The sequence below is a fragment of the Carassius carassius genome, chromosome 46 (assembly GCF_963082965.1).
Source record: "Carassius carassius chromosome 46, fCarCar2.1, whole genome shotgun sequence".
NCBI classification, from domain to species: domain Eukaryota; kingdom Metazoa; phylum Chordata; class Actinopteri; order Cypriniformes; family Cyprinidae; genus Carassius; species Carassius carassius.
In genome coordinates, this window is record NC_081800.1 from 1738400 (window position 1) to 1764706 (window position 26307).

Sequence of the window (26307 nt, forward strand, 5' to 3'; positions counted from 1 at the left end):
AGGTTCAGAAGTGGTTACATCTACAGATTAAAGTCAAAGCTTTATGACAGATTCACAATTACTGGTTTTATTCAGTGCAGCAGTTCTAGGAGTCACATTATGGCTCTTGCTAACAAAGACATACTAGAAAAAACTTGACCGTCTCACTTACACAGACTCACAAGGCTGAGGGATTTTTTGGTCAAATAATAATCACATTCTTGAATGAACACTCACAGTTAGAGCTGTATCAGTGTAATGTATCTCTGGTGAGTACCAGTCAGTCCTTCCACAAGCCCTTTGAATCTGAAGCAAGACTGAATTAAGCCCTTTAACTGATTTAACATTCACATCAATAACTGAAAGAAGCTGCACGCAACTCAAAAGAGTTCAACATATCATTAAAATCAATATAATATTGTTCATAAAATAAAATTACTGGCTGTTGTCACATGTAAGAGCACTTTGGACGGAAGCAGTGGTTGCACTATTCACAAATCAACATGCTACATAATCGAGCCGCAGTCTCACATTACATGTCCAAAGTTATCCTGAGCTTCAAAAAACAACAACAAAAAACAGTTTAACATTGCAAATAACACAAAAATTGAATGTCTCAAGCTATGAAAACTATTGGGAGAAAAGTCCACACATCAAACGTTTAAATAATCAAACACAAGCAAAACGATATGCAGCCCTGATATATTCAATCAAATAGGCAGCACTTCAGCACGAGGATTCAAATGAAAAAGCTATCGTTTTAAGCATGCAAGCAGTACTCTCGCACACGCTCATTATACTCCTGCATTCAGTGGGAAGGCACTTTCTTCAGTCTCAGGTGGAGACGGTTTATCTGGAGTTGTAGTCTGGTGAATACAAGTGCAATCTTGGGCTTCTCTTCATGCCTGAAGACATGCTGCTGTTGAAGGGGCTTTCAGTCAGCTTCGCTACACCTGCAGAAACAGCAGCATTTACAAATGACCGTAGAAGTCATGTGAAGATAGTACTATTTCTAAACAGCAGAAGAAATAATGCTGCTAGCATGCGATGAAGTCTTCAGATCAGTTGTCATTTCTATCCATGTGTAGCACCTGCTGCTCTGCACACACTTCTGAGGAAGTGCATCTGAAATGAGCTTTTCCCCACAAGGTCAGCATATTTTGAGTTTGAGCAGCATATTTCTCAATTCAGTGCTGATCCAGTGAACAGGAAAAGTAAAGTGCTGTGAGGGCATCTGCATACAAATAACCAGACTGTTTCTGGTGATCTAAGGATCATAGAGGGTGGAAAAAAGGTCACACTAATTTACTAATTTAGTTTTTTGCTGCAATTAATAATACATGATATGACGGCTTTAACCCAATAAACATTCATTAGCTTCCTTTGATGCACAAAGACCAATTAAGTATCCATCCGAAATGAAAAGATCAGTTGTTAATTGTGTTGCATTTATTCGGGTTATATCGGATTTCGTTCTTGCAGGAAACGTGTACCTGCAGGAGGCGGAGTCTTCTGGATGAATGCTGGATGATTGACAGGATCTCTTGGGGAAAACAGTGCATGACACACTATACAAACAGACAGAAAATGAACATATATGATGATAATGAAATGTAGGAACAATCACTGTCAGAAAACTAATTATCCATGATACTGAAAAGTGTTGGGCAGGATGTGGACATGTTTACCAATGATGACAACAGCAGTCGCAGCCAAAAGAGCGAATAAAGTGAAGAACATCACTTGATAGGAGTCGATAAACTGCTGAAGAATACTGGGCCCGTCCGCTCCATCTACTATATGTGCTGAAGGAAAAGAGAAGCAGCATGGGTCAGTACTTATGCTATATATTGCTTCTTCAGTTTTAGTGGGCGTCTTCCTGAAGGCTTGTCAGTAAACAACCACTATTATGATCGGCTGCTTGGGAAAAAGATTCAATGCCCCCCACTAATGCATGTGAGTGTTTCGAAAACATCATCCATAATAAAACTGTCATTTACAGACAAATCATTATGAAATTGTTTACTTGCGGTTTGCGATGCAACTGCTGTCAGATCCAGAAGTTAACTTCCTTTGCAAACTGTGCAATACATTATACCTCTATTACAAAACAATCTGAACACAATGCTCCAACATGATCAGGGGCGCCATTAAAAATACACCATCCCACATGTTCCTGATGCTGAGATCCTTCTGAAGGATCCTTTTTAATGATCAACATGTGTCTCAGTATGCTGTCAGACAGAAGCTGAGGAACAAACCTTGCACAGAAGAGCTGCTGGCTGCTAGGTGCATGACAGACACGGGGATGTGCAGCACCTGAGCACTGGACACGCTGCTCACAGACACAGACGCCGTCAGCGGTCCCTGCGGCTTCACTGCTCGAACCGTGTATCTGATGTAGCTGGGAAAGCTGTGAGAAACATCTTTCTCCTCTATCACGATGGCAGGAGAACTGCTCTTCACCTAAAGATGAGAAAGAGCGAATCACATTCACAGACACACATCTGGTGACTACAGTAAAGGCAACAAAATGACTGTCAGACACAGACAAGGATGCAAACATACATCGAGCTGCTGGAGCGTGGCTGGCGGCCCGTAGACGGTCAGCTCCGCAGACGGGTGCTGATGGCTCAGGATGATGTCCGTCTGATCGGAGTAGATCCCTGGACTGACAGGCAGACGGGCGCTGAGCTGCTCTCCGCTGAAGAGAGCGCCCTGCACGCCGGCCCTCACCTCCAGCTCCGTCAGAGACACGCTCAACACCTTCACCTGCTGCTCACTCATGGGCTTGAAGCTCAGCGCGCAGCTGTAGAAACCTGACACACAGAGGAGAGACAGGTTAAAACCTATCAGAGTGAAGTCAGGCTGAGGTGCAAGGCTCATGTGAGAGACCTGAGCTGGCGTCGAATGCTGTGTGAGTGTGATAGACGTCATGAGGAGAGAAGTCCACGGCGCTGCTGGTGAAGCGGAGCTGACAGCTGACGGAGGACTCTGGGTGGAGCAGAGCCATGCTGTCTGACTGAGACGACGAGCAGCTTCCTGTGGACAGAGGACACATCAGGAGTATGACGATGCTGTACGAAGTACGATGATTAACAACATGGAACAGCACCTGTGCATGAGACTTTACATTTACCTGTGTTGATTAAATGCAGTCACAGTAAACTAATTATTCAGCATTTGTGATTCTTAGGAATCTAACCCCTAAAGGGGCTCTTTGCAATCCATTTTATTTTCCCTCAAATTCAGTTTTCCTCTTTTTCCTGATTTCACTTTAATGGTTAAAACAGCGGTGTTATTTGAGAAGTGCGGATCAAATGGTGGAGTGAGTATTCTGTACCGATGAGATTGCTTCCTGTGCTCCTGGTTGACATCAGGACTTTAGGATGTCTGTCCGTCTTCACTGCAGGAATCATGACAGACGTCTGAGATGCACCTTCAATTACAACCTAAACAAAGCACAGCATTACAATACAATCACAGTACTGTTTATCTGCAGTTTCACAATCTTGCACCAAATCATTTTCAGGATTTCTCCTTCTAAATATCTCTGAAGTGCAGTGCACGTGATTAGCTTCACCTCTCTGTAGGTGCGGAGCTGCCCGAGTATCTCGTAGTACACCGTGACTGTGCCCCTGTCTCTGGCGACGGCCGCTCCTGTCCTGGGGTCCATCTCTAGCAGAGCGCTGGACGACGAGCTCCACACACCTGACACACCTGCACATCAACAATGAAAGTAAATGCTTACTTTGGGCTTTCAATATACGCATGTGTCTGTGTTTTCTCTTACCCTCCTGATTAACAAACTGTGCAGAAAAGCACACCACGTCACCCACGACCAGCCGCTGGGCTTCAGTCGGATGAATGGCATGCTGGACCGGCAGTGCGAGGAAATCTACGAGTCCGGCCTGCTCCGAGTCCCAGACCCCCAGCAGAGTCAGACCCACATTGACCGTCCGCACCGTCAGCGTGCCGTTACTCGAACCCTTACCGACCTGCACCAAATCATCCCTGCAAACATAATACAGCTCCTTAAAAAAGCATATGCACTGATTTTCTCCCGATTTTTTATTTAGTCTACAATTTCCACCTTTAACATATTAAATTATGCTTCTGATGCCTGAATATATATATTTTTTAAAACATTTTTTTTATTTGCAACCATTTTTGCCACTTGAGATGCTCCATTCCTCTGTGTGAGGAGAAATGAGGTCTGATTCTGTTATTATTTCATTAATAATGCTCACTGCATTATGTGACGAAACCACTGAAGAAAAATACTAATTCTGCGTTATATACATTTTTTTGTCCATGAAGTGGCAGAGTTTGAGAAGGAAGTTGTGAATACACAAAAGTTCATTGATGCTAGTTTTTTAATCTTTCCTTTTTCTTCTTTTGTTTTTACATTGAAATCAATGTATTATTTTCTGATTAGTCAATTAATCCTTACCAATAACTGTAACTTCTAGTGATGTCAATAACACCTGGAAGTTTTATCAGAACTGACAGCGTGTTAAATAAATCAGTCCAACTGAGGATGTTAAACATGAAGAATTAACGCTTGTGGCAAATGGAGCCCCCTGAAGTATTGTTGATATAAATAGTGCTGTCAAACTATTTATTGCATCCAAAATAAAAGTTCTTGTTTACATAATATGTGTGTGTACTGTAGACATGTGCCGGTATTCGGTAATGCGATATATCATGGTAATGAATATGATATTGTTATCGTAGGCACTTCTAAATTCCGTCAATAATTCTGTATTACAAATTATTCAGAATTTGGAATGCATTTTAAAAATACTATTCCCATCAACTGATCAAAATGCACAACACCGCTGTATGCTGCTTGAAAGACTCGTATGCGCTCGGATGTAAACAAGCACGCATGAGAAGGACATGGAGGAACACGGGAGAGACACGCTGAATGAAAGCACATTCACTCTCTGACAGCAGATGGCGCTAAACTGCAAAAAAAAAAAAAAAAAAAGCAGCCTTTACTCTGGAAACCCCATAAATGAGCAGCTGCACTACTTTCTAAAACATTTAAATAGCCATTCAAATTTGTGGATTTGCACTAGTGTTCATCACAGCCAAATAATTAAATATTTAGACTTTTATAGGCTATTTATTTTCAGACTTTTTTTATTTTTATCTGGACTACAACATGCCCTAGAGTTTTGATTCTTTATTGTTAATTCACACTTTACATTAGGGCTTCATTAGTTAACATTAACTGCGATTAATCATTTGACAGCACTAATTATCATATGAGTGCAGTAGTTTTGTCTTGGTGCTGGTTTGCAGTGTTGCAGTTGAAGACAGTAGTGTAGATGGCCTCAGTTTCCTGGCTTTGCTTTACCTGTTGGTGGAGAAGCTGAGCACAGAGTTGTGGCTGTGTAAGGTTTCTCCTGTGCTGTCGTGGAAGTGAACGCTGAAGGTCAGAACGGCTCCCAGCGGGATGGCGGACACAGCTTCTCTGTTAGACGTGTAAATGACCGGACTAGTGCTCAGACGCAGGTACGAGACGGTCACCACCTTTCACAACAAACACAGCAGCAGTTCAAGTTCACACGCTGACTGCTGACACTCAATACTAACTACTCAGTAAAGAGATATTATGCATTACAAAACAACACTGATATGTAAGGTATAATGTACAGTCATTTATTAGCAAAATTCATTTAAATATGTAGGTTTCACCCTGAAGTAAGATCACACTGCATGACTGCTAAATAAAAACACACACACATAGCCGTGTATTTCACTGACGAGCTATGAGCAAGGAACTACAGCTAGTTGTTTTTTATCTTAATTGTAGATCAAACTGCAATTCTATTATATTAATTTATGCATTATTATTACATATCTGCAATTCAAATTAAATATCAGTCTCGCTAGTTAGGTTTTGATCAAAGAAGACTGCAATCAAGGTAAAGACGACTGCGGTGGCGTACAGGAGTCGTACAGTAAGCACACACGAGTCCGTTATAATAATGCAGGTATGAATGCTGTTAATTCACTGATTGCACATTGCATTTATGCACAGGCACAGACATTTCCATACAATCACTTTGTTTCCACACAAATGTATGATAATGAATGGAGCTGTCTACAGGAGTAGATATATGCAGTCAGCAGGAGGTTGGTGTAGTTTTTTTTTTTTTGGCATCTCCGTGTGGTCCAGTTCGGTATCGCAATGACTTCTCTAAAATGTAAAAAAAAAGCTCTTTGCTGTTGCACTGTACACACACTATAACATTCTGATTGTTTTTGTCTTTTATATGAGCTTATATGGGATCCCTTGGTGTCCTTTTGGAGTTTCTGAGTGTCCTTTTTTGATAAGACATCTACATTTATCTTGAAAAAAGCTTTCGAGCATCACCCTTTAATCTTGTGGTTTACTGTGCTGGATATAGCAAATGATGACGAAAAAAAAACATTTGAAACAAGATAAGTGGTCTATGCTTAATTTCATGAAGTGTGCGATTAATCGCAATTAAACAGAAAAAGGGTATGATTAATTAGATTAAAAATTTTAATCGATTGACAGCCCTACTATTAAGTTTAAGTTCAGTAAAATGCACTAAAAATAATGGTCTGTTTAAAGACTGCACTCAGTTGCATATAATCAGATCCTTAAGTGCTGCAGTGTTACCTTCACAGCGATGATGATGGTTTGATTGACGCCGAAGGTTTCCTGTGAGCTGATCTGTAGTGATGCAGTTCCTGTCAGAGATCCAGATGTCAGATGTCCTTTCTCATCCACCTGAACGAGAGCAGCTCTGTCCGGACAGTCCAGCACACGGTAGGACAGGGAGCCCAGTCCATCTCTACAGGACACACAGTTCACAGTCAGAATGTGTACTGCTCCACAACAAAGATCCGAAACGATTTTTAAGATCCAGTTTTGTCTGACATGTTACTCAATATTATTTGATGGATCTCTGAAGAACTGACCATTATCCAGGAAACCTATATGGTCACCCACATGGATGTGCTTCTCCGTTTATTATTTCAAAATTATTTAATGCTACACAACATTAGGGTTCAACCACTGATGTTAATGAAGTCCTTACTAACTTTCTGGGCCCGGGAACATTTCAGTTGCATTGCTTTCCATGCAGGATCAGAAATAGTGCTCGACCGATATTGATTTTTTGACAGCCGAAGCTGATATCTTGGAAAGCAGGGATAACTGATATTAAGCAGATATAATTTTGAATTTTTTTTTATTCATATTTAAGAGATTTTAAATCATTAAACAATGGATTAAAAAATGAATGTGTAACATAGATATACTTATACTTTAGATTACAAAGTATTTTTCACAAATAACTAAATATTTAATAAAAATATAATTAAAAAGGAAGTAAACACTGTAACCAACAGGGCACTCAGTATTCTGGGAAGTTTGTGTGCATTGGGAATCATATTTTTCAAATAAAGCCAGGATAACACTAATTTTACATACAGCACACAGAGAAAATGACATGAATATGACAGTGGGCAGAAGCAATTAATGCATAAAGCGCAGCATAATTTGAAATCACGAGTTTAAAGCATTCAATTCACAGGGACCGACCGTCACACAGAGAACACGTGATCATACACACTTCACAAGATCTCACAGCTGCATTCAGCTAATTTAGCAAGGTTTGTGAAATTAAATATTACCGAATTGGGAATTAGTCATTCAAAGATTTGTTTACATTTATTTTAATATAAAAGCAATCGTTATAATACTTTTTGTATACATTAATTCCTTTGTTTAGCCGTTCTGATTATTAGACCGACTTCTATCCGTATTAGACCGAACTGTTAATGACAAGTTCAAACAAGAGGGAGAAAGGGAGCAGTCGGCCGGGCAGAAAAACTTCTCAGCCAATGCAGATATTTGAATACGCCAAACATCGGCCCTGGCGATATATCAGTTGACCACTACTCAGAAAGCTCTCGGATATCATAAAAAATACCTTCATTTTTGTTTTGAAGATGAACGAAGGTCTTACAGGTTTAGAACGACATGTGGGTGAGTAATTAACGACAGAATTTTTGTTTTTGTGTGAATTAACCCTTTAAAATACTCTGAATATCAGATATAATGATACACGATAGTCATTATTTAGTCAAAATGTTTACATTAGATTTTTTTTTTTACGTTTATTCTGAATTTGAACTCAATATCTGTTTATACTGCAGGGCTGTTAAATGCTTGAATCTGATTGGTTGACAAACAATTTAAGGTGTGCACATTTTTTTAGGGAAATGCACAACAAAAGTAGTTCCAGGCAGGTTTTGACTGTCCATATCCCACAACACACCACGACATTGACCAAGCTAATAAACAGTAAACAGCAGGATAAAAACGATACTATATTAAAAACGATGTTTTTGCTACAAATGTACATGTTACGTGTACGCAGAGCACAAACTGTATTTCTCCCACTCTCTCTCTCCCTTATAAACGCACACAAACAAACAAACACGTACAGAAACATGTTGTCAGTGCTGCTATGATTTTATCAGTAAAATAGTTTAGCAAGATACAATTCCTAATTTCTCACTAGCAAGGTATTAACGGCGCTGTTTTGGAGAAGATAAACGTACAGTTTTATTAAGACGCTGATGCTCAACACTACTGAGAGATGCACAGACTCACACATTTAATATCCCTCTCTCTCATAACTGCATTAATAACTGCATTAGTCTAAAGTTATGTTTTGGACCTGGTCCTGTGGTTAATCATTTCTTACATGATGTGGTCTGTACAGTATTTGTGTAATACTGTATTGTGTGTATTTGTAGGCCATGGATATCTGATGAGGTTCAGTCTAACTGTAACTGTGTGTGTTGATGTGAAGCAAAGGCTGCAGCTGCTGAGGTACCTGTTGGTTTGGAGTTTCAGCAGGGAGTTTGGGGACATCAGTATCTCCTCAGCTTGAACTTCTGGGTTCAACAGCTGCAGTTTCTCATAAACCTAAAATGTAATATATGGCAGGGTCAGTCTTTGCTCTTGGTTCAGGAAAACCTTCTTCAAACTGCAGTGTTGCAATGGATAAAACATTCAATGCGGGGTTAGTTTTTTAGTCCAGTATCACAGAATACAGTGATGCTCTGTGAATGAGAGTGAGATTGAGTCACCTGTATCTGTATCTCATCCTGGAGCTCGAGGGCACTGTCCTGCAGATGTCCCGCCAGAGGAACACTGCTCTTCACCACCACCCTCAGTCCGGTGCGCCCTTTACTCCTGCCAAACACACTCATGGCGAAGTTGTGCTCCGCGCCGAGCTGTACAGATGCCTGAAGGACAGATCACACACTGCTTCATCTAAACCACAACACACCACAGATTGCTTTTGGGTTTCATTTTACATTTTTTATTAGTGCGGTCAATCGATTAAAATAATTCACTAATATTTTTTTTGTAATGAATTGCATCTTAAAATAATATATTTACATTGTCATAATTTTATACTGAATCTCTGAATTAATAGAAACAACATAATGTAAGAATCTTTAGTCATTTAAGTCTAAAGAGACTTTTCTGTGGCTTCACAGACAGCGCACCACTAGCCAAATTAACTGCTCTTTTGCATCTTATCCTTGATAAGCATGTTCATGTGTCTACTGTTATGCTAGCCAAAGGACGCAAGGAATAAAATGGATGCGTTAAATATTTTAATGGATTAAACTGAAAACAATTAATCACACAATTAAATTAACTTACTAATTTTTATATCAGTATATATATATGTATAACATATTTTGAATGTTCCTTTCATGTTCATTCAGCAAAAAGCAGTAAGTGGTCAATAGGCTGTTAAATCAATCAGAACTTTAAAAATAGAGATACCAGTCCTAATGTGATCAAGTTAAAATCCTGAAGCCCCAAAGCAGAGAACAGAGAGTGTTATTCTGACCTCTTCATGGCGCGTGTGAACGTCCAGAATGTCTCTCTTAGTCACAGACCAGTGAAAGGTGAGTCCAGGAAGAGCGTTCCCGAAGGAGAAGGGGGTCTGGCTGCTGGTCAGGCCCATCACATACACCGGCATCTACAGCCACAGACCAAACCATTACAACCTTAAACTCTTCTGCAGAGAAAAATTGAACTCATAATGTGGGTTTACCAGAGTTCCTGTCTTCATTCTGGTGATGGGAGCCCGGATCCTGATGGCCTTCAGCTGGACCACCTCCACATCCACTTGGTCCTGTCAATGATAGTATTTAACTCACTCACACACAGATCAATGCGTCTTCATTCATCTGCACATCTGTCTGCAGAGCATCACCTTCGACACCACCACCAGTTTGCCTGTTTCTGTGTCGACCGCCTGAACCACGCCGGTCACGCTCATGTTGCCCACCGACAGGCCCTTGACGTGCCCCAGACTGCTGACAGAGGCGATGCTCTCGTGGGACAGAGAGAAGAGGATGTTGGACTGGGGCTGTGGTCCTCCCTCTGACGTGATCTACACATGAACAGGAGCAATGCATCCAGTCAGTCCATTTCTGAAGATGATCACTGATCACAGACATGGCATTTAAATGATCAAGTCCCGTTGAGCCAATTCAGTGTCCTTAATGTTTCACCTTCACTTGTCCGCATTGAAGAATTATTTCAACAAAATTATAGCAAAGGCAATGGAAAAGAATACTTCACAGACATCCTCATCATAACAGAGAAGTTTGCCATCGGTGGCCCAACTATTATTTCATCCATAATGCTGTGGTCCAAGTAAATTGATGCATTTGATGTTTCATAAATGATCAAATCATAATCCTTGATTACTTTTTGCATTCATGAAAAAGTGTTTCTGAATGATTTGATTCCAAGCTACAAAACGGCGTCCATGTAAACGTAGCTACCGTATTTTCCACACAATAAGGCGCACTTAAAAGCCTTTAATTTTCTCAAAAAACCTCTGTCATAATGTTGACATTCCCTTTAGCACAGCTCCATCTAGTGCATGCATAACGCAAACCCAGTCAAACGTTTGATTGCAGTATCTTCTATTCTATGCGCCTTATAATCCGGTGCGCCTTATAGTAATATGTAGTAATATGATCGAATTTGCCAGTGCTTGTAAGCAATCTTGCAGCTGCATTCTGGACCATCTGCAGTCTATCTAAAACTTTATTTTGGGCACCATAATATAACGAGTTGCAATAGTCTAATCTCCAAGTGATAAATGCATGAATTATTTTTTTCAGATCTTTCTGGGATAAAAAAGGCTTAATTTAGGAAATCATCCTCAATTTAAAGAAACTCGTTGTAACGATTTAATTTATCTGTGTCAAATTTAAGTGCACTATCACAAATCATCCCCAGACAATCGTGCAGTTATAGAGTGCAGCATGTGCTTGTGTTTTGTGTGTCAGATCTGAGTGCATTAGACAGAAGAGAGGACAGAAGTACTCTGGAATTCAGAAGATACATTTTTGAGAAAGAGGATTACTTACCTGCATCATTGCTCCGACTATCAAAGTGACTTTCCTGGGCAGCAGTCTGAAGGGAGGAAATACCTACAGACAAAAAAAAGAAAGACTTTATAATCATGAAGGCACCAAAGATCTAATCTGAATTTTTCAGTAGCAACTCATGTGTGTAGCTTTAAGAGAGCAACCATATATTTTCATTGTGTTTGATTTTCTTCATTTGCTTCATTTCTTCAGCTATTTTTTGAATCACTTGACCCTTCACACAATTCATTGTACATTACATTTATTCTGGTTAAGGGACTGGATCTGATATTCCTAGTGTAAAGAATCAGCTCCCTAATTATATTACAAAAACATAGTAAACTTATAAACAATGTATGCACATTAAGCTTACAGAAGACCATTGATAAAGCTGTAAATGATGGCACAGAAGCGGCTTACTTCAATCTGCTGGGGTGCAGAGGTGATCTTCCTGCCATGTTTGTCTATGATGACAGCAGACACACTAGTTTGTCCGATCACCAGACCTTTGACCAGAAATGTGGCCGTATCTTCTTCTGATGAATCAGGCAGAGCTCTGACAAACAGCAGAGGTTTATTAGCTCTCACAGACAGCAGATCCAGCTCAGGAGCTCTAGACATGTTACTCACTGCAGGGATATGATGGAGGACGCGGCCCTCAGCTTCAGGTTCATGACAGAGAAGTATTTGGACAGGAAAGGCTTCTTGTTGCTATCCAAAACCCGAACATATGCTTTGACTGACTTGCCGATCTCCACCTGAAATAAATGTGTTGTCGGAATTAGATTCCCGATTTCAAAATCATTTTATAAACAATAAAAAAATGCACATGCATGGAATTTCTAAATGGATTTGTTTTTGTGAAATTTAAGAATGAATCTGAATGAATACATTTTTTAATTTTTGATTGGATGTCACCAACCTTGTCGACCACACGCACATAGACCTCCAGAATATCAGAGATGTGAACTGTAGCCATCGCAGGGGAAGGGAAGGTCAGGCAAAGGTCATGAACCATCACCTGCAGGACCCCCGCCTGAGCCGGGACCACCTGAGTCACAACCAAATGAGATTACATTCAAACTAAACCACAGAAGAAACCAGTCATTAACAACTGATACTGTGTAGTCAGCTGAAGTCACTACATAATATACTGAAGTGTGAACTCAATGTAATGTTTTTGGACAACTAAAATTAAATATTTATTGCAAATAAAATTTATAACTTAATATCTGAAATATGATTACAATTGTACCGAACAAACATCTATGTTAAGTTAAAATATGTCATTTCTAATGAAACTTGTATGTTATGTATTTAATCATTACACATTTCTAATGACGTTGTAATTTAAATATATTAAATTTAACACAGAACAACACAATACAACTAACAATTATTAAAAGTTAAAATGAAAACGCTTGTTGTGTATTGTATGTACACTTTCTTTAAAATATAGTTCATTATTATTATTATTATAGTTCAATTCATTACATTTAAAGGGTTAGTTCACCCAAACATTATGTCATTAATGACTCCCCCCTCATGTCGGTCCAAACCCGTGAGACCTCTGTTTATCTTCGGAACACAGTTTAAGATATTTTAGATGTACTCCGAGAGCTCTCAGTCCCTCCACTGAAGCTGTGTGTACGGTATACTGTACGGTCTACTATACTGTTGACTTTTGCAACAGTTGATGTCTAACATTTTATTCACTTCCATGATTTGCGCTGTAGTTTTCACAAAACAACATGCTGAAGTTTAAACTGAACTGTTTCAGCACCTGGCTTGTATCCCAATAGACTAAAACCATACATTCATTCTTCAAGTCTACTGGAAAAGTAAATCGTTTCCTGTATTCTAGAAGCAGAGATGAATGGGCCTTCCAGGTAAAAACACACTTGTTTAATGGCAATAAACTAGTTACAGGTCTACTATGCCCTAAACCCCTGGCTACATATATTAAAATAAGGTTATCATTTCTATCAAACCACTGGACAAAATCTGCTTTTTCAGATCCACCCCCACCCCCCCCCCCCCCCCCCCCATGTTGTAAACAAAATCCCTCAAATACCTCTGACAGAGCTTATCTATTGAGCATTACCTGAGCGATTCCCTGGGACTCCTGGAACGTGACGTCTGCGATTCCCCCGACGCTTGCATTGACATAGAAATAACCTGAGCCCTGCTGCAGAATCAGATCCGCCTGCAGAGAGGAAAACAGCAACACCAGGGGTCACACACACCCAACAAGCTCTTCCAGACAATCAGGTGTGTGCTGTGCAGATGTGTGAGCTTACGGTCACATCAGGATGGTTGTATATGGTGATGGTGTCAGGGGTCACCCTCACGTCCTCTACTAACAGCAGGTCAAGCGTGGCAGAGACAGGGCTCAAAGGATCAAACTAACACACGTCAATATAACACACATCAATTAGAGCTCAACTTCAGAATCAAGATCAATACTCAATGAATATTTACAAATAAGAAGAATTATCCTCTTAATTATTGTTAACTTAGCAACATGCTAATACAATTAGGACAGGAGCAAGATTTTCCACATTATATGTGTGGCACTAATCTGTGCCCATCAAAGGAGTTGTCTTAGAGTTATCATGCTGTCGTATCAGCATGTCAGCTTCCTGTTTCGGCTTTGTTGTTGGCAACAGTAACTGTAGCGATGGTGTGGGCTGAGGTGTGTGGTTACAAAGCATCGTCCTGCTGAGGAAACAAAACTGCTCATGAGCTCATGAAACGGCGGTTCAGCCACTCCTTGATCCTCAGGTTGTGTTCATGTTCGGTTTGATGCTTAATCTAAACCGGAGAGCCGTTGTACTAGACTAACCTAGTCAACCTCATGTGATCGGTTGTATAAAGTAGTAGCAGGAAATCTCCAAAAGAGTCAATATCCAGAACAGGAATTAACTCTCATTGTTCACCCTGTTGCAGGATCTAAAATCGCTCAAGTTCACTCATTCAGTAGTGCACACTATCGGTTAGATAGTGCACAATACTGCATAATAGCTGTTCAATAGTGCACTATATCAGCCATGAATTAACCAATTTGAACATTCATGTACTACACCGTGTATCAGAGAGCTGGAGCTGTTGCAAAAACTAACGTGTCACAAACTTTTATCTTACATGTAGCTTACTTTAGAAATAACAGACATATACATACATACAGTACATCAACATCATAATAACACAATAAATATTCATTTGGTTTGCCATGACTATCCTCCTAATTAAAAAAAAACCTGCCAACAACATTAAACACATTAAGAAGTGTACATTATTATTTTTAGTATCTTGAACTCTTCTGTCCAAACAGCCTTTTTCATCTAAGACAAGAAATGACAATGGCAATAGACAATCATGTCTAACACTACAATAATATTCTGTTTCTCATAAACTATTGTGAAAACTGGTCACGGTATATGAACTCACTCCACTCAGAACGGCTGCTGCCTCTAAATGAGATGTTTGATAGCCGACTGCGGTCACAGTGATGGCTGCCACTCCTGATTCATGATGGACAAGAACCAGCTGATGACCTGCGGAAAACATCACATACATAACTATGAGCACTGGGTCGAAAGGTGTGATGGTCTATGGTTGTGTGGCAGTAGAAATGTGTGAACTGGTAGAATAAATATGCAGTGCAATTTTTAAAGAACTTAAGACAATGGTTATGTATATAACCGTCTACAGAGATATGTCAAAACTGATACTTTATGGATTCAATGAGAGCAGCAGGAGTCAGACTTCATGTGAAGAGAGTGAGACCACATCAGGTGTAAGAGTGACGTGAACACTGACAAGACGATGGTGGATGATTTGGTTTCCCAAAAGTAAAAAAAAGTACCCATTTTGATATTAAAAGAAGGTGAATATGATGGTTAAAAAAAACAAACATGCAAGCACTGTCACCACAGACAGTTTAGTTTGAATTTTGCTTTCATTTTGAAAAGCCTGTTGACCTTAGCTGTTTACCCAGCGTGAAGCGACATTGTGGGAAGCTCTTTTCAATTATTTTTACTTAGTTTTCACAGTGTTTGCTAAACTTATTGTAATTTATTGGTCGATATATATAATACAGCATGTGGTGTATGCCATGACTCGTCTTATTTTATATAATGTCTTTTAATGTTATATAAGCTAGTTTGTATTGAGTTGTATTGTAATGCTTTTCATTAAGAATAATGAAGAATCAATCTTTCAAGCATTTGTTTTAGTCTTAGAAAGTGAAAGGTGTGTAGCTGTAAGAGCAATGTCTTTTTTTTTGTAAAACGTGACACCAAGATCACAAATTTGAACGAGAAAGTAAAAGCGTCCAAATCCCCCAACTAGAGCTGTTATCGGGCCATAAAAGTTAGGCCCGACAGGACCCGAGCCCGACAAGTACAGTTTGATTGACGGCTTTTTACAAGCCCGAACACATTTACAGCCCGCCATTATTCAAATGTGCGCACACACACAGCTCTTTTGCCTTTTGTCAAGAATGAGTCATTTATACACGTTTTAACAATTTATTCGTAACTAACGTAGCCACTCGGAAGTTGGAATAAAGAAATAAAATAAGTCCTGTGACATCTTAACATCTCAGCACTCTAAACAGGCATAGGCTCATCTGGTCCCATCGGGTCCCGTCGGGTTCGGGCAAAGATCTTAAGCTCTACCCCCAACCCCCACCACTGGGACATCCCTAATGGTGATATATTGTTGTATGCGATATACTTTAAAATTAGTAATAAAGATATACTGTAATATGACTTTAGTAATGCTATCAATTCCTAATACATTCATGACTCTCAATGGTCTGAAGTAATCAGTGTGAGGTACCGTGGAGTTTCTTCTGTTTGTTGTCGTCCTCGTGTACGTGTAGCTGCATGGGCATGGTTGGTTCGATGCTTGCCAGGGAAACTTTGGAGGACTCCCAGATCACACTCAAAGAGCTGAAGTTATCAAACTTCCTGCCCTGCTGGTCAAAGGCCGCCACATCCAGCTCTGGGTTGTGATAATTGGAAACGGGCACCTACAGAACAAGTGCAAACGCTCCTGAACTTCCTGTCATAATAAGACTACATCTGTGTCTGAGAGTTTGAGCGCTCACCACTTGTTTGTTCTGCTGCAGCAGAGGACAGGACACATCCAGCTGAGGGTTCAGGTAGATGGGCGTCAGTGTGAGACGTGATGGGGGTGCGCACACAAACTTCACCACAGCCGGCTCCACAGCAGGGAAGGGGTTCGTCACGGTGGGCTGGTTCCCAACAGTCACTGCTAAGACCTGCGAAGACAATTATTTGAGCAATGCAAACATACCAGTCCACATTCTGAGTGGCTAGACCACAGGATATGACATCACAGGCTCCTCTGACCTGTTCTCCCAGAGCGCGGCATGTGGCTCTGACTAAATGTCTAGAGTAGGTTCGTGAGGCGGGTCCGTACAGAGACAGCGTGACACTGCTTTGGTCCTCAGCTGTCAGGTTTCTGAAGAACCTGGAGGGCTCTAGGACCCAGGGCTGGGGGCCTCCTTCAAACACCATGTCTTTAGAGGAGCCTAACGTCACCACTGCCACAGACACGGGGTCAATCGGCTGTCAGAGAAAAAGCATGGTCAGCACATCACTGCTCATGATAACAATCTACATTTGTCCTTCTCCATCTTTAAAGCACAGGTATTAAAACCTTACCCTGAGAGGGGGGTAGCCAGCAATGGTGATCTTTGCGCTCAGGTGAACATTACTATGGGTGTAGCTAACCAATAAATTGGTGTAACCGGGGTTCAAGGCCTTAACTCTGACCCCGCTGCAGTGGCCCTGACCTGGGGGAAGTCTACCTGGAGACACAAAATATTACAGCTATTCACAAGGCGACTTCAAGATTAATTACATAGCATTCTGTTCCTGTTAAATCTGCAAACAAACACTGAAACCAGTCACACTGAAACTGAAATCAAAACACTGAAACTTACCGAAACTTCACTCACTCAGTCTGTTTCACTGGCTCTTATTTATTTTCTCAAATGAAAACTAAACAGAGTTTTAAAGCCGGGCTGCCCAATCTTGTTCCTGGAGATCTACCTGCCTGCAGAACTCAGTGCCAACCCTGATCAAACACACCTGTCTGTACTTATTTGAGACTGTCTATTATTGGGAGATACCAAGGGCACTATCATTGTAGAAAGCATAACATTTATTTATTTCCCCATAATACAACAATTGCAAGTATTAAACTATCAAACTTTTATTTTCACTGAAAAACGCAGTAAGCCCTTAAAGCTTTTGTTTCATTTACAACCTCTTCTCATTACAAGTATGGGAAGATGGCTGATGCATGTTGCATTACTAAATGTGAATGAAACTTAGAGCAGATGCAGAGATTGAGTTTGTGTGGAGCAGCATTTACTATGAACAGAATCACTCTGAGAAGCTGCAAACACTGGCAGATAATGAGCTGCTCAAATGCCACAATTCACTTTAAAACATACAGCACATATATTCATTTAATGAAATTACAGACTGTGTGATTTGATAACGCGATTTTAGGATTAATCATGCAGGCCTGACTGGATGCCTCACACACTAAAAATAAGGCAGGTACTATGCATATGCTCTACACAGAAGGACTGGCCCTAGACTCAGTTATATTTGAACATAAAACATCAGTTTGAAAATGCTGAGCAGTTTGCATCACTGATATTTGTTTAATATTTGTCAATGACTCTACTAACAGGCTTTCTTCAGTCAGCGCTACTGTGACTGCTAGCCCTGCTAACCGTACTGTTTTTTGTTTAGTTTTTTACTGTATGGAAACTCATCTTAAAAATCTCATGCAAGTAAGAAAATACATTCTCTCAACATCAACTCCTCTCACCCTGCAGCAGCTGAAAGACGCGGTGACTCTCCATGTCCACCTGCATGTCAAAGTGAGAGCAGTCACTGAGGGTCACTCTCTCTCCGGCCAGCTGACCGAAGATCCTCAGCGGCAGGTCCAGATCCAGGCCCACGCGGGCCTCCACCACACACGGGCTGAACTCCATCCCCACCGGCTCGATCACATACACCTGCAGGAACGACACACAGCAGGGTACCTCAGTATGTACATTACACATGCTTGGTTTTTTAAACTAAAAAATCTATGACAGTAATTTTACAAATCCTCATCTGTACAAGCATGATTGCTGGCATCACCTTCATGTCTCCGTAGTGCAGCGGGTTTCTCATGTCATGGGCATAAATCACACTGACTCCAACGTCTCTGACCGTGGTCATCACACCTTTCACTGTGACCGTGGCCACTGCGGAGTTAGTGGATGACCAGCTGAAGTTGCCACTTCCTCCAGTCACCTGAAACAGAGGCAACATCACATTAACGTACAGATTAAACCTCACACAGAAAACTCGATTCTTAGGTTATTTCCTGTCTATGCATTTAGACATTAATGTTTGACACGCTAAGACACCTTGATAGTGTACTGGTACGCTCCCTCTTTAGGCTGCCATGGGAATGTGAGGATGGCCGGAGTGAGAAGGATGGGGTCGTAGATCTCCACGTCCTGCTCATTATGTACAGGAACAGAGAGTGCGTGGACACTTCCTGCCTGAAGACACAAATGAGGTTACAATAAACCACAACAGTGTCAACCCAACAACACTGAACACTGGGAAGATCCCAGAAATTATTCTTTTAAATGCTTAACCGGGAGACAAACCCCTACTTGATCAACAACTGCTTTCAGTGTGCCATCGATGAGGGTCTGACCGCGCTTCAACGCTTTCACATGCTGATAAGATCCATTCACAGACGAGCGCAGAACCTCAAAGTACTCTGGAGGGAACAAGGTTTCTATTCGGATATTCTGTGAAAACAGGAGTTTTTCATTTAAAAAAAAAAACCCACTACCACAAGATGTGTATTCAATTTACATAAAAATAAAATAAATGTGTTAATAAAGAATTTGCAATGCTGTATGTTCAAGAGAACAGAAGCATCACTTCAAGGAAAACCATTACAGCCATTGAGGAAACCAAACCACAGTTTCTTTTCTTTTATAAATGTAATAGATAACTTGTGGTTTAGAGTGCACTTCCAAACCACCCTGACAAACCTCATGTCTGTGAGAGATGGTGGCAGATGCCTTATGTCTGGGATGACAGCAGGGTTTCCAGGACTGCGGTCTTCCCAGAGGACATGGCTAATTATAAACTCTTAATGCGGGCTGCTTTTTTCCCATTAAAGGGTTATAAAGTTTGACACATTGCATATTTGAATGAAATGCTTGTTTGAAATATTTTACCCATTTTATCTTTTACCAATGATAAAACTGTGCACTGGACAAAAATGATGAGAGAAATGTTAAATATCTCCATTCAATAACTTCATCATGAAGGTGCGTAAATGAAGACCACTTTCATTTTTAGTTGAGTTGAACTAACCCTTTAATTTAGACACGTGACAATAATCGAAACCAAAGACATTTTAAACATCCAAACCTGACTTACATCAGAGAGGTAAATCTTGTGTCCTGACTTATCAAACACTTCAATGAAGATCTCGTATTTTCTCCCCGTCTCAAGGACCCAGCGATCCTCGGGATGAATCTTGAAGGCTAGAAGACAAAACGACAAAAAGCCTTTCATTACACTATTTCAATCAATTACACTCAAAGTGTTGTTCATTTACTCATCCATTTAATAAGATACAAGTTGTCAAAAAAGCTAAGAGTAAGTTTTCTTATGCAAAGCTAATGAAGAGACAAACCCAAGTATCCGGGCTCCACCACATAGATGGTGCTGTTGGGAAGACGAGCAGCACCCTGCATCCCGAGACCTTGACATTCAGAATGAAGGAAAGCCCCAAATAAAGTTTTCAAAGCGACTGATGCAGAAACACATCCCTAAACAGAGCATGCTACAGAAACATTGCTCTCAGACTGGTAATGTTGAGTGGGATCTCAGAGCAGGGAAATGTCAGTAAGTTCAACTCTGGTGTGAAGGATACTCTTGTGGTCCAGCACGATGTTGGTGTGTCCCTGCTGAAGGGCAAACACCGTCGAGCTGCTCTGGTCCAGGTTTGCCACAGGGGCATCTGGGTTTCCGTGAGGGGCCACCACCTTGTTCTGAAGGTGAAGCTCATACTGATCACAGGGCATGGACAGCTCTGAAAGAGAGGACGACACGCTCAGAAACAAAGCACTTCCACTGGAATGAAGCCCAACATGGCCAACCCATACGGACCTTTTGTGTCCATTCTCTTCATGCCCAATATATGAATTAAATTAAATCAATCCACATTCCTAATGTGTTTAAATGGCAACAGAGAGGCCACCGTTCAGTGCTGCAGCTTTAATTCATATCATTTTAGATGCTTTTATTCATTTTATTTTGAAAAGCATTTTTGGCAGCATGTATTTTGTTAATTTTGTCTGATTATATAAAACAATGTAATATAAAGAATGAATAAATAAAGAAGACAATTTATTTCTGAATTAATGCAAGCGTACCTGTAATCTTTCCTTGGCGAATTTTCTGGACTTTGTATTTGATGGAGGTGCCAGCAAGCAGATAAACGTCATAAGCAGGACTCAGAAGGATGTTTTCCAGAATCAGCAATCTGACTTCAGCAGCACCAACATCCTGGAAAACAGTCCACCAAAAAAGACATTCATTTGCAAAATATGTCCATAAACCTATACATATGAAGTGTAAAAGCAACAGCAAAATTGGCATGAACCTTATAGATGGATTCTTGTATTTTGGCTTTGAGTTTGGCATGGCCAGTTTTGATTCCTGAAACGAGGATGATATCTCCCTGATGTCCCACTCGCTCCATCTCAGAGATATAGGCAGGAGGAGTGTACGCCGACTCCGCAAACCTCAGCACCCTGCAGACACACAGCTCAACATTACACCAGCGTTCACGCTTCACAACACAACAGTCATGCTAGACAACAGAAACAAAACCAGGATGTGAAGGATAGCTTTACTGTCTTATGTTTGTCTTCTTAGAAAGGTGTATCTTCAAAAGCTGCATCAGTGGAAAATTACAATTCACTGAACAGACTGTATTATGTATTCCTCACAGCCTCGTCGCGATAGTTCACCCAAAACATAAGAATCCCCCATTTACTCACCCTCATGTCTTTCAAACCTGCACAACTTCCCTTCTTCGATTAATAAAAAGATGACACTTTGAACATTTTTGTTTTAGACTCCACTGACTTCCATTGTGTGGATAAAATCATTTGAAACATTCGTCAAAATATCTCCTTTTGCCTTCTACAAGACAAAGTCTTACAACTTTGGAATATGATTTAATGACTGAATCTGTATTTTTGGGTGAACGATACATTTAAAGATGGTGTCTAGCCCAGCTAAAATACAAAAGCTGTTTGGTGTTTATACTGAAATTAATCTCATCTCCATATGCTGAAAAAACCCCTTGTTTATGAATATTCAAAGATGAGGAAATGGACCAAAACAGGATGATCAGAGTGAAAGAGGGCATCATTTGGCAGGTGTGCTCTTACCTCAGGGTGTTGTAGGAGTCGGGGAAGCCTGCCATCTCAGCGTCCTTCACGATAGTCCACTCAAACAGCAGACTGGCCAGAGTACTGAAGGTGTTTCCTGAAGACAGAAGGAGCAATACGTGACGCAATCCCAAATCGCTGTCAGAGTTATCCTGGAAGCCTAAATCTGTTCCACGTGCATAGCGACGAGCACAGATGACAACAATGCATGCAGTTAATCTTATAATGCCTAATGCAAACACTGTGTTCCTTTAACCCTTTAAGCCCTGAAGGCATTTTTGCCTCCCTGAAGGTGTAGTTTTTTCTGAGTGACTCCAAAACTGTTAAAACTGAGTTAAAAGTTAGGTATCGTTTGATAGAAAACTATTTTTAGTAAAAAAAAATGTGAGGACATCCTCGTGCTGAGAAATAAAAGTGTAAGAAAAATGTGTGTTCAAGGGATATTTTACATATCTGTCTTATTTAACAAAATAACTCTGGGAAGAAATAATTTAGGAGAAAAAATATTTTTGGTGATGTTCATATCAAATAACTACATTCATTAAAAAGATAAGTTTAAAAAAGCTTTTTGTGTTATTACATTCAGTGGATGCTTAGTATTTGATAATTCATTTTTTCATTGGTGGTTACACCTCAGGTTTAAAGGGTTAAAAAAAAAGATCTGATACTTTAAGTAATGTATTGTCCATGACAGAGCGTATACAAACAATATATAATTCCAAACAATATAAAATTGTTGTCAAATATGTTATTCTTTTAATGATGCTTTTTTCCCCATTACGATTTACAAACTAGTGTATGACCCCCGCATCTAAAAAGTACATCGAAAAGAATTTTAATGTAAGAAATTTAAAGCCTGCTAATCATAGAACTGGTGTTTTTAAAACATGTGTTTACATTGCTGTAGATCTTAAATGGCTTATTAGTCTGTAATCAACTTGTTCATGTCATTAGCTTTTAATTGGATGAATACGAGCAATCACTAGAAGCCTAAACTTGACGTCTGATCTGTGGAAAGAGCATCTGTGTCAGGAATGAGAAAGCAACAGCATTGTTCATCAGCACACAGGTGACCTGAACACAAGTATCACTTTCTGATTTCCTTTTACATTCTCCATTTCATTTGAAAATAAAACAAATATAGCATATCACAACAAAATGTTTTCCCTAAAGAAGTTAAGTCACCATAATCTTCCTCACCCTCTGAATCCAGTGCATGGATCTTCAGCTCCAGCGGCGAATCCTCCAGATGAAGCTCTCGCGTGGTGGACTCGATCTGGATCGCACTGATCACATCCACGATAGCGTCACAGCGCAGCACCTGTCCGGTCACTGACACACACACACACACAGCACATAATACAGCCATTACAAACAACAGGAACATAAACGCCACTCTTAGTGAAAACATGAAGGCACTATAAATCGATATCGGTTCATTTCCAATCAGAGCAACCCGATTCTGTTCACCTGAAATATAACATTATCCAGCTCACTGTTTACTTCACTTACAGAAAAAACTGCTGTTTAGTTTCTACTGTAAAACACAAAAGGTGATTTTCTTTTCAATATAATGAAAGCTGGAGGCGACAAGCTCAAGTGACAAAAGTGCACCATTAGTGTTTCATTAAAGTAGTCTGCACGACTACATTAGAAGTCCTCCAAAGTCATACGACAGCTTTTTTGTGAGGAACATACAGAAATTCATGCTATTATTCACAAACGTTTGGGTAAATGAGAGAAGATTTAACGAAACAGTTGTTTTGAGTTGCTCCAGATCACAAACCCAGCCTGAATGAAATGAGACTGATTCAGATCTAATGTAGCTGTGGACAATTATCAATGAATAAAAAGATCAGTTAACAGTCACAGTTATCATATGATTTTAGATGGCTTTTAATATAGCACACAGGTCATCTTAGGCTATTTTCTATACATCTCTATATATAATAAAATATATGTCCTTCCTGAAGGTCACTTGTGAAGGACAGCCAGTAGATTCTACACAACTTCTCTTTTTGTGTTCCAGAAGAAGGAAAGTCATATAGATGTGGAACAATATAAGAGTGAAAATGATGATAATTAAAGTTTTGGGTAGACAAAACGGTCTGTTGGAGTATATGTAATGAACAGCTGATCTAAGGGTGTGTCAGAAGGCACTCACAGATGTCCTCTGCGAGTATGATGCTGGTGAGTCTGGACGGCTGAGTGGAGCGGGCCTGCAGAACGGCCTTCTGGGAGCACTGACGCTCATCCACATCCACGGCCTCCACGCTGGCCACCTCCGGCCTGTTGGACGACCTGCGAGAGAACACACTGCTGAGGAAAACTGACCCAGGCTTCTGGAAATGTATGCAGTCTGACAGGACGTTACAGGGACATGCAGTTGTGCTTTCCTTGGAACATCTGGTATTTACGATCCGATATTAATAATGAACTATATACATAATGAACTGAAATGAATTATGAATGGGTGATGTAGCTGGGCAAAAAAAGACTGTCTGCAGTACTGTTGTAATAACATGCAACTCTTGTAGATTTATTAGTAAAACATTAATTTTCTAAACTACAAAGTATGCATATTTACAAGAGATTTGAAAAGTGCGATGTGAGGTGCTTTAGCAGATGAAACATCACAGCACCACGTGCTTCAGCTTTCTGCCTTCATCTTCACAGTACAAACAGTTTTACTGCTACTTAATTTAAAATTCATAAGGTATCCACATGTTCTTCTGCTACTTTACTTTCTCATTCGACTTGTCACGGACAACGTGTTTGATGTTACAAAGCATCTTAATAACCTGGCTAGGTATTCTAGGTGTGCTTTATCACATTATTAATGTAGCAGTGTTTATTAAAGACTTGACAAGTATTATTCAATATTGAATGCGCTTACCATCGATAACATCCTTCAGTTGCTTCCAGTGTAAAATTAATCTTCGTGCTTCTGGCAAGAGGTAATAAAACTTTCGGTATATTGAGTTTGGCCGAGTCTGTCAAACTGCAGATGAAGGCAGTTGTCAGAATAAAGAGCACGTTCACCGTCATCACAGATTAAGATATGACAAGTTATGCTTATGAGATAATTTGCGAGGTTTCTCCAGTAGCTTCACGCAGACATCCCTCAAACCACTGAACACAAAGTGTCAGATGAGCAGTGTATCAGACTACAGCACGCGCGCGAGCGGCACGCTTTCTGTAACCGGGACTATTACTTTCATTATCGCTTCTTCATCAATTCAGCGGTCCAGATTCACCCATAATAACAAAACACGTGGATACTTAAAGTGTAAGTCCGAAAAACCGGCAAAAAATTTAAGCGGAGCGTTCAAAAGAAAACAAATATTATATTTTTTGAGCACACATAGCGGCATGGAAATACCCGCCTTGTGTTACTATTGAAGCGCCGAAATGCATGCTGGGACATGATCTATCATTTTGAAACGGATGACGAATTCCCTTAAAGGCACACTGTACTCGAGCGCGACTCACAAGTTTATTATTATTATTATTATTATTATTATTATTTGTCTTAGTTTAATTGAGTGATTGGCGCTCGGATTTATTGCAGATTTATTTACATAATTTACATTAAAATATAAAGAGAGTTTCCCTAGTGTGGGGAAATTTGCATTATGGGATAGTTTCTAGAATTATGAACATGGCACTACAAATACCATACAGTTACCAATCAGGCCAGTTATATTCCTGAATCAGTCATATAATTCTTAAAAGTAAACACAATAGGGCATTTGTGTCTTTTGTTTTATTTTATTTTATTTATTTTTTTATTTAATTACTTTTTAGCAAACTAACAATTCTCAAAACGGATACATAAAACTAACCACACTAATGAATTTGGTTTGTCATGCACATAGATGTGTTTGAAAGACAAAAGCACTTCAAAGACATAGTAATATATATGGTTAAATCGTTGAGTGATAATTTGGTTAGGCTAATAATTAAAATGCATTTTTTATGAGTCCAGAAATGTTGAGGAAATGGGTATAAGTCTAAATGTTTTTTTAGATGTGATCAGACTCAGAGCAATGGGAGAGTGGCATAAACCTTATGAAAAAAGAAGTGTAATTAAATGTACCAAATGTGCACTTCTCAAATCTTAAACGCATACAATATTTAGAATAAACTGTACATGCAGATTATATAGTAATAAATAAATAACCAATAAACTACATGTTTCTTAACACATGTAAGTACTTTCTTTTATTTTTAAGTGCACTTTAGTGTTTTTCTTGGTTTTAATCTTATTAAAGTAGTACACTTATTTTGATGTGTTGACTAAAATACCAAAGCACATGCACAGTATT

At 39.8% G+C, this 26307-nt stretch overlaps 1 protein-coding gene across 1 annotated transcript; it reads right to left on the reverse strand.

The window, feature by feature from the left end:
- Window positions 1-256: 256 nt before the first annotated feature.
- On the reverse strand, window positions 257-25396 carry nup210 (nucleoporin 210). The gene is made up of 40 exons (XM_059541335.1): window positions 24876-25396; window positions 24144-24280; window positions 23180-23311; window positions 21980-22076; window positions 21184-21334; window positions 20954-21086; window positions 20452-20610; window positions 20212-20280; window positions 19953-20059; window positions 19169-19309; window positions 18914-19051; window positions 18642-18797; window positions 18325-18514; window positions 17142-17287; window positions 16827-17045; window positions 16562-16735; window positions 16291-16483; window positions 14896-15002; window positions 13746-13850; window positions 13550-13651; window positions 12368-12496; window positions 12076-12203; window positions 11866-12001; window positions 11446-11508; window positions 10275-10454; window positions 10113-10193; window positions 9906-10037; window positions 9127-9285; window positions 8871-8962; window positions 6641-6815; window positions 5345-5520; window positions 3773-3993; window positions 3563-3699; window positions 3323-3431; window positions 2875-3021; window positions 2548-2798; window positions 2241-2445; window positions 1668-1784; window positions 1473-1547; window positions 257-932 (listed from the first exon to the last, which is right to left on the reverse strand). Exons 1-40 carry the CDS (start codon window positions 25025-25027, stop codon window positions 829-831), a joined length of 5625 nt encoding a protein of 1874 aa, XP_059397318.1. The 5' UTR covers window positions 25028-25396; the 3' UTR covers window positions 257-828.
- Window positions 25397-26307: the final 911 nt, after the last annotated feature.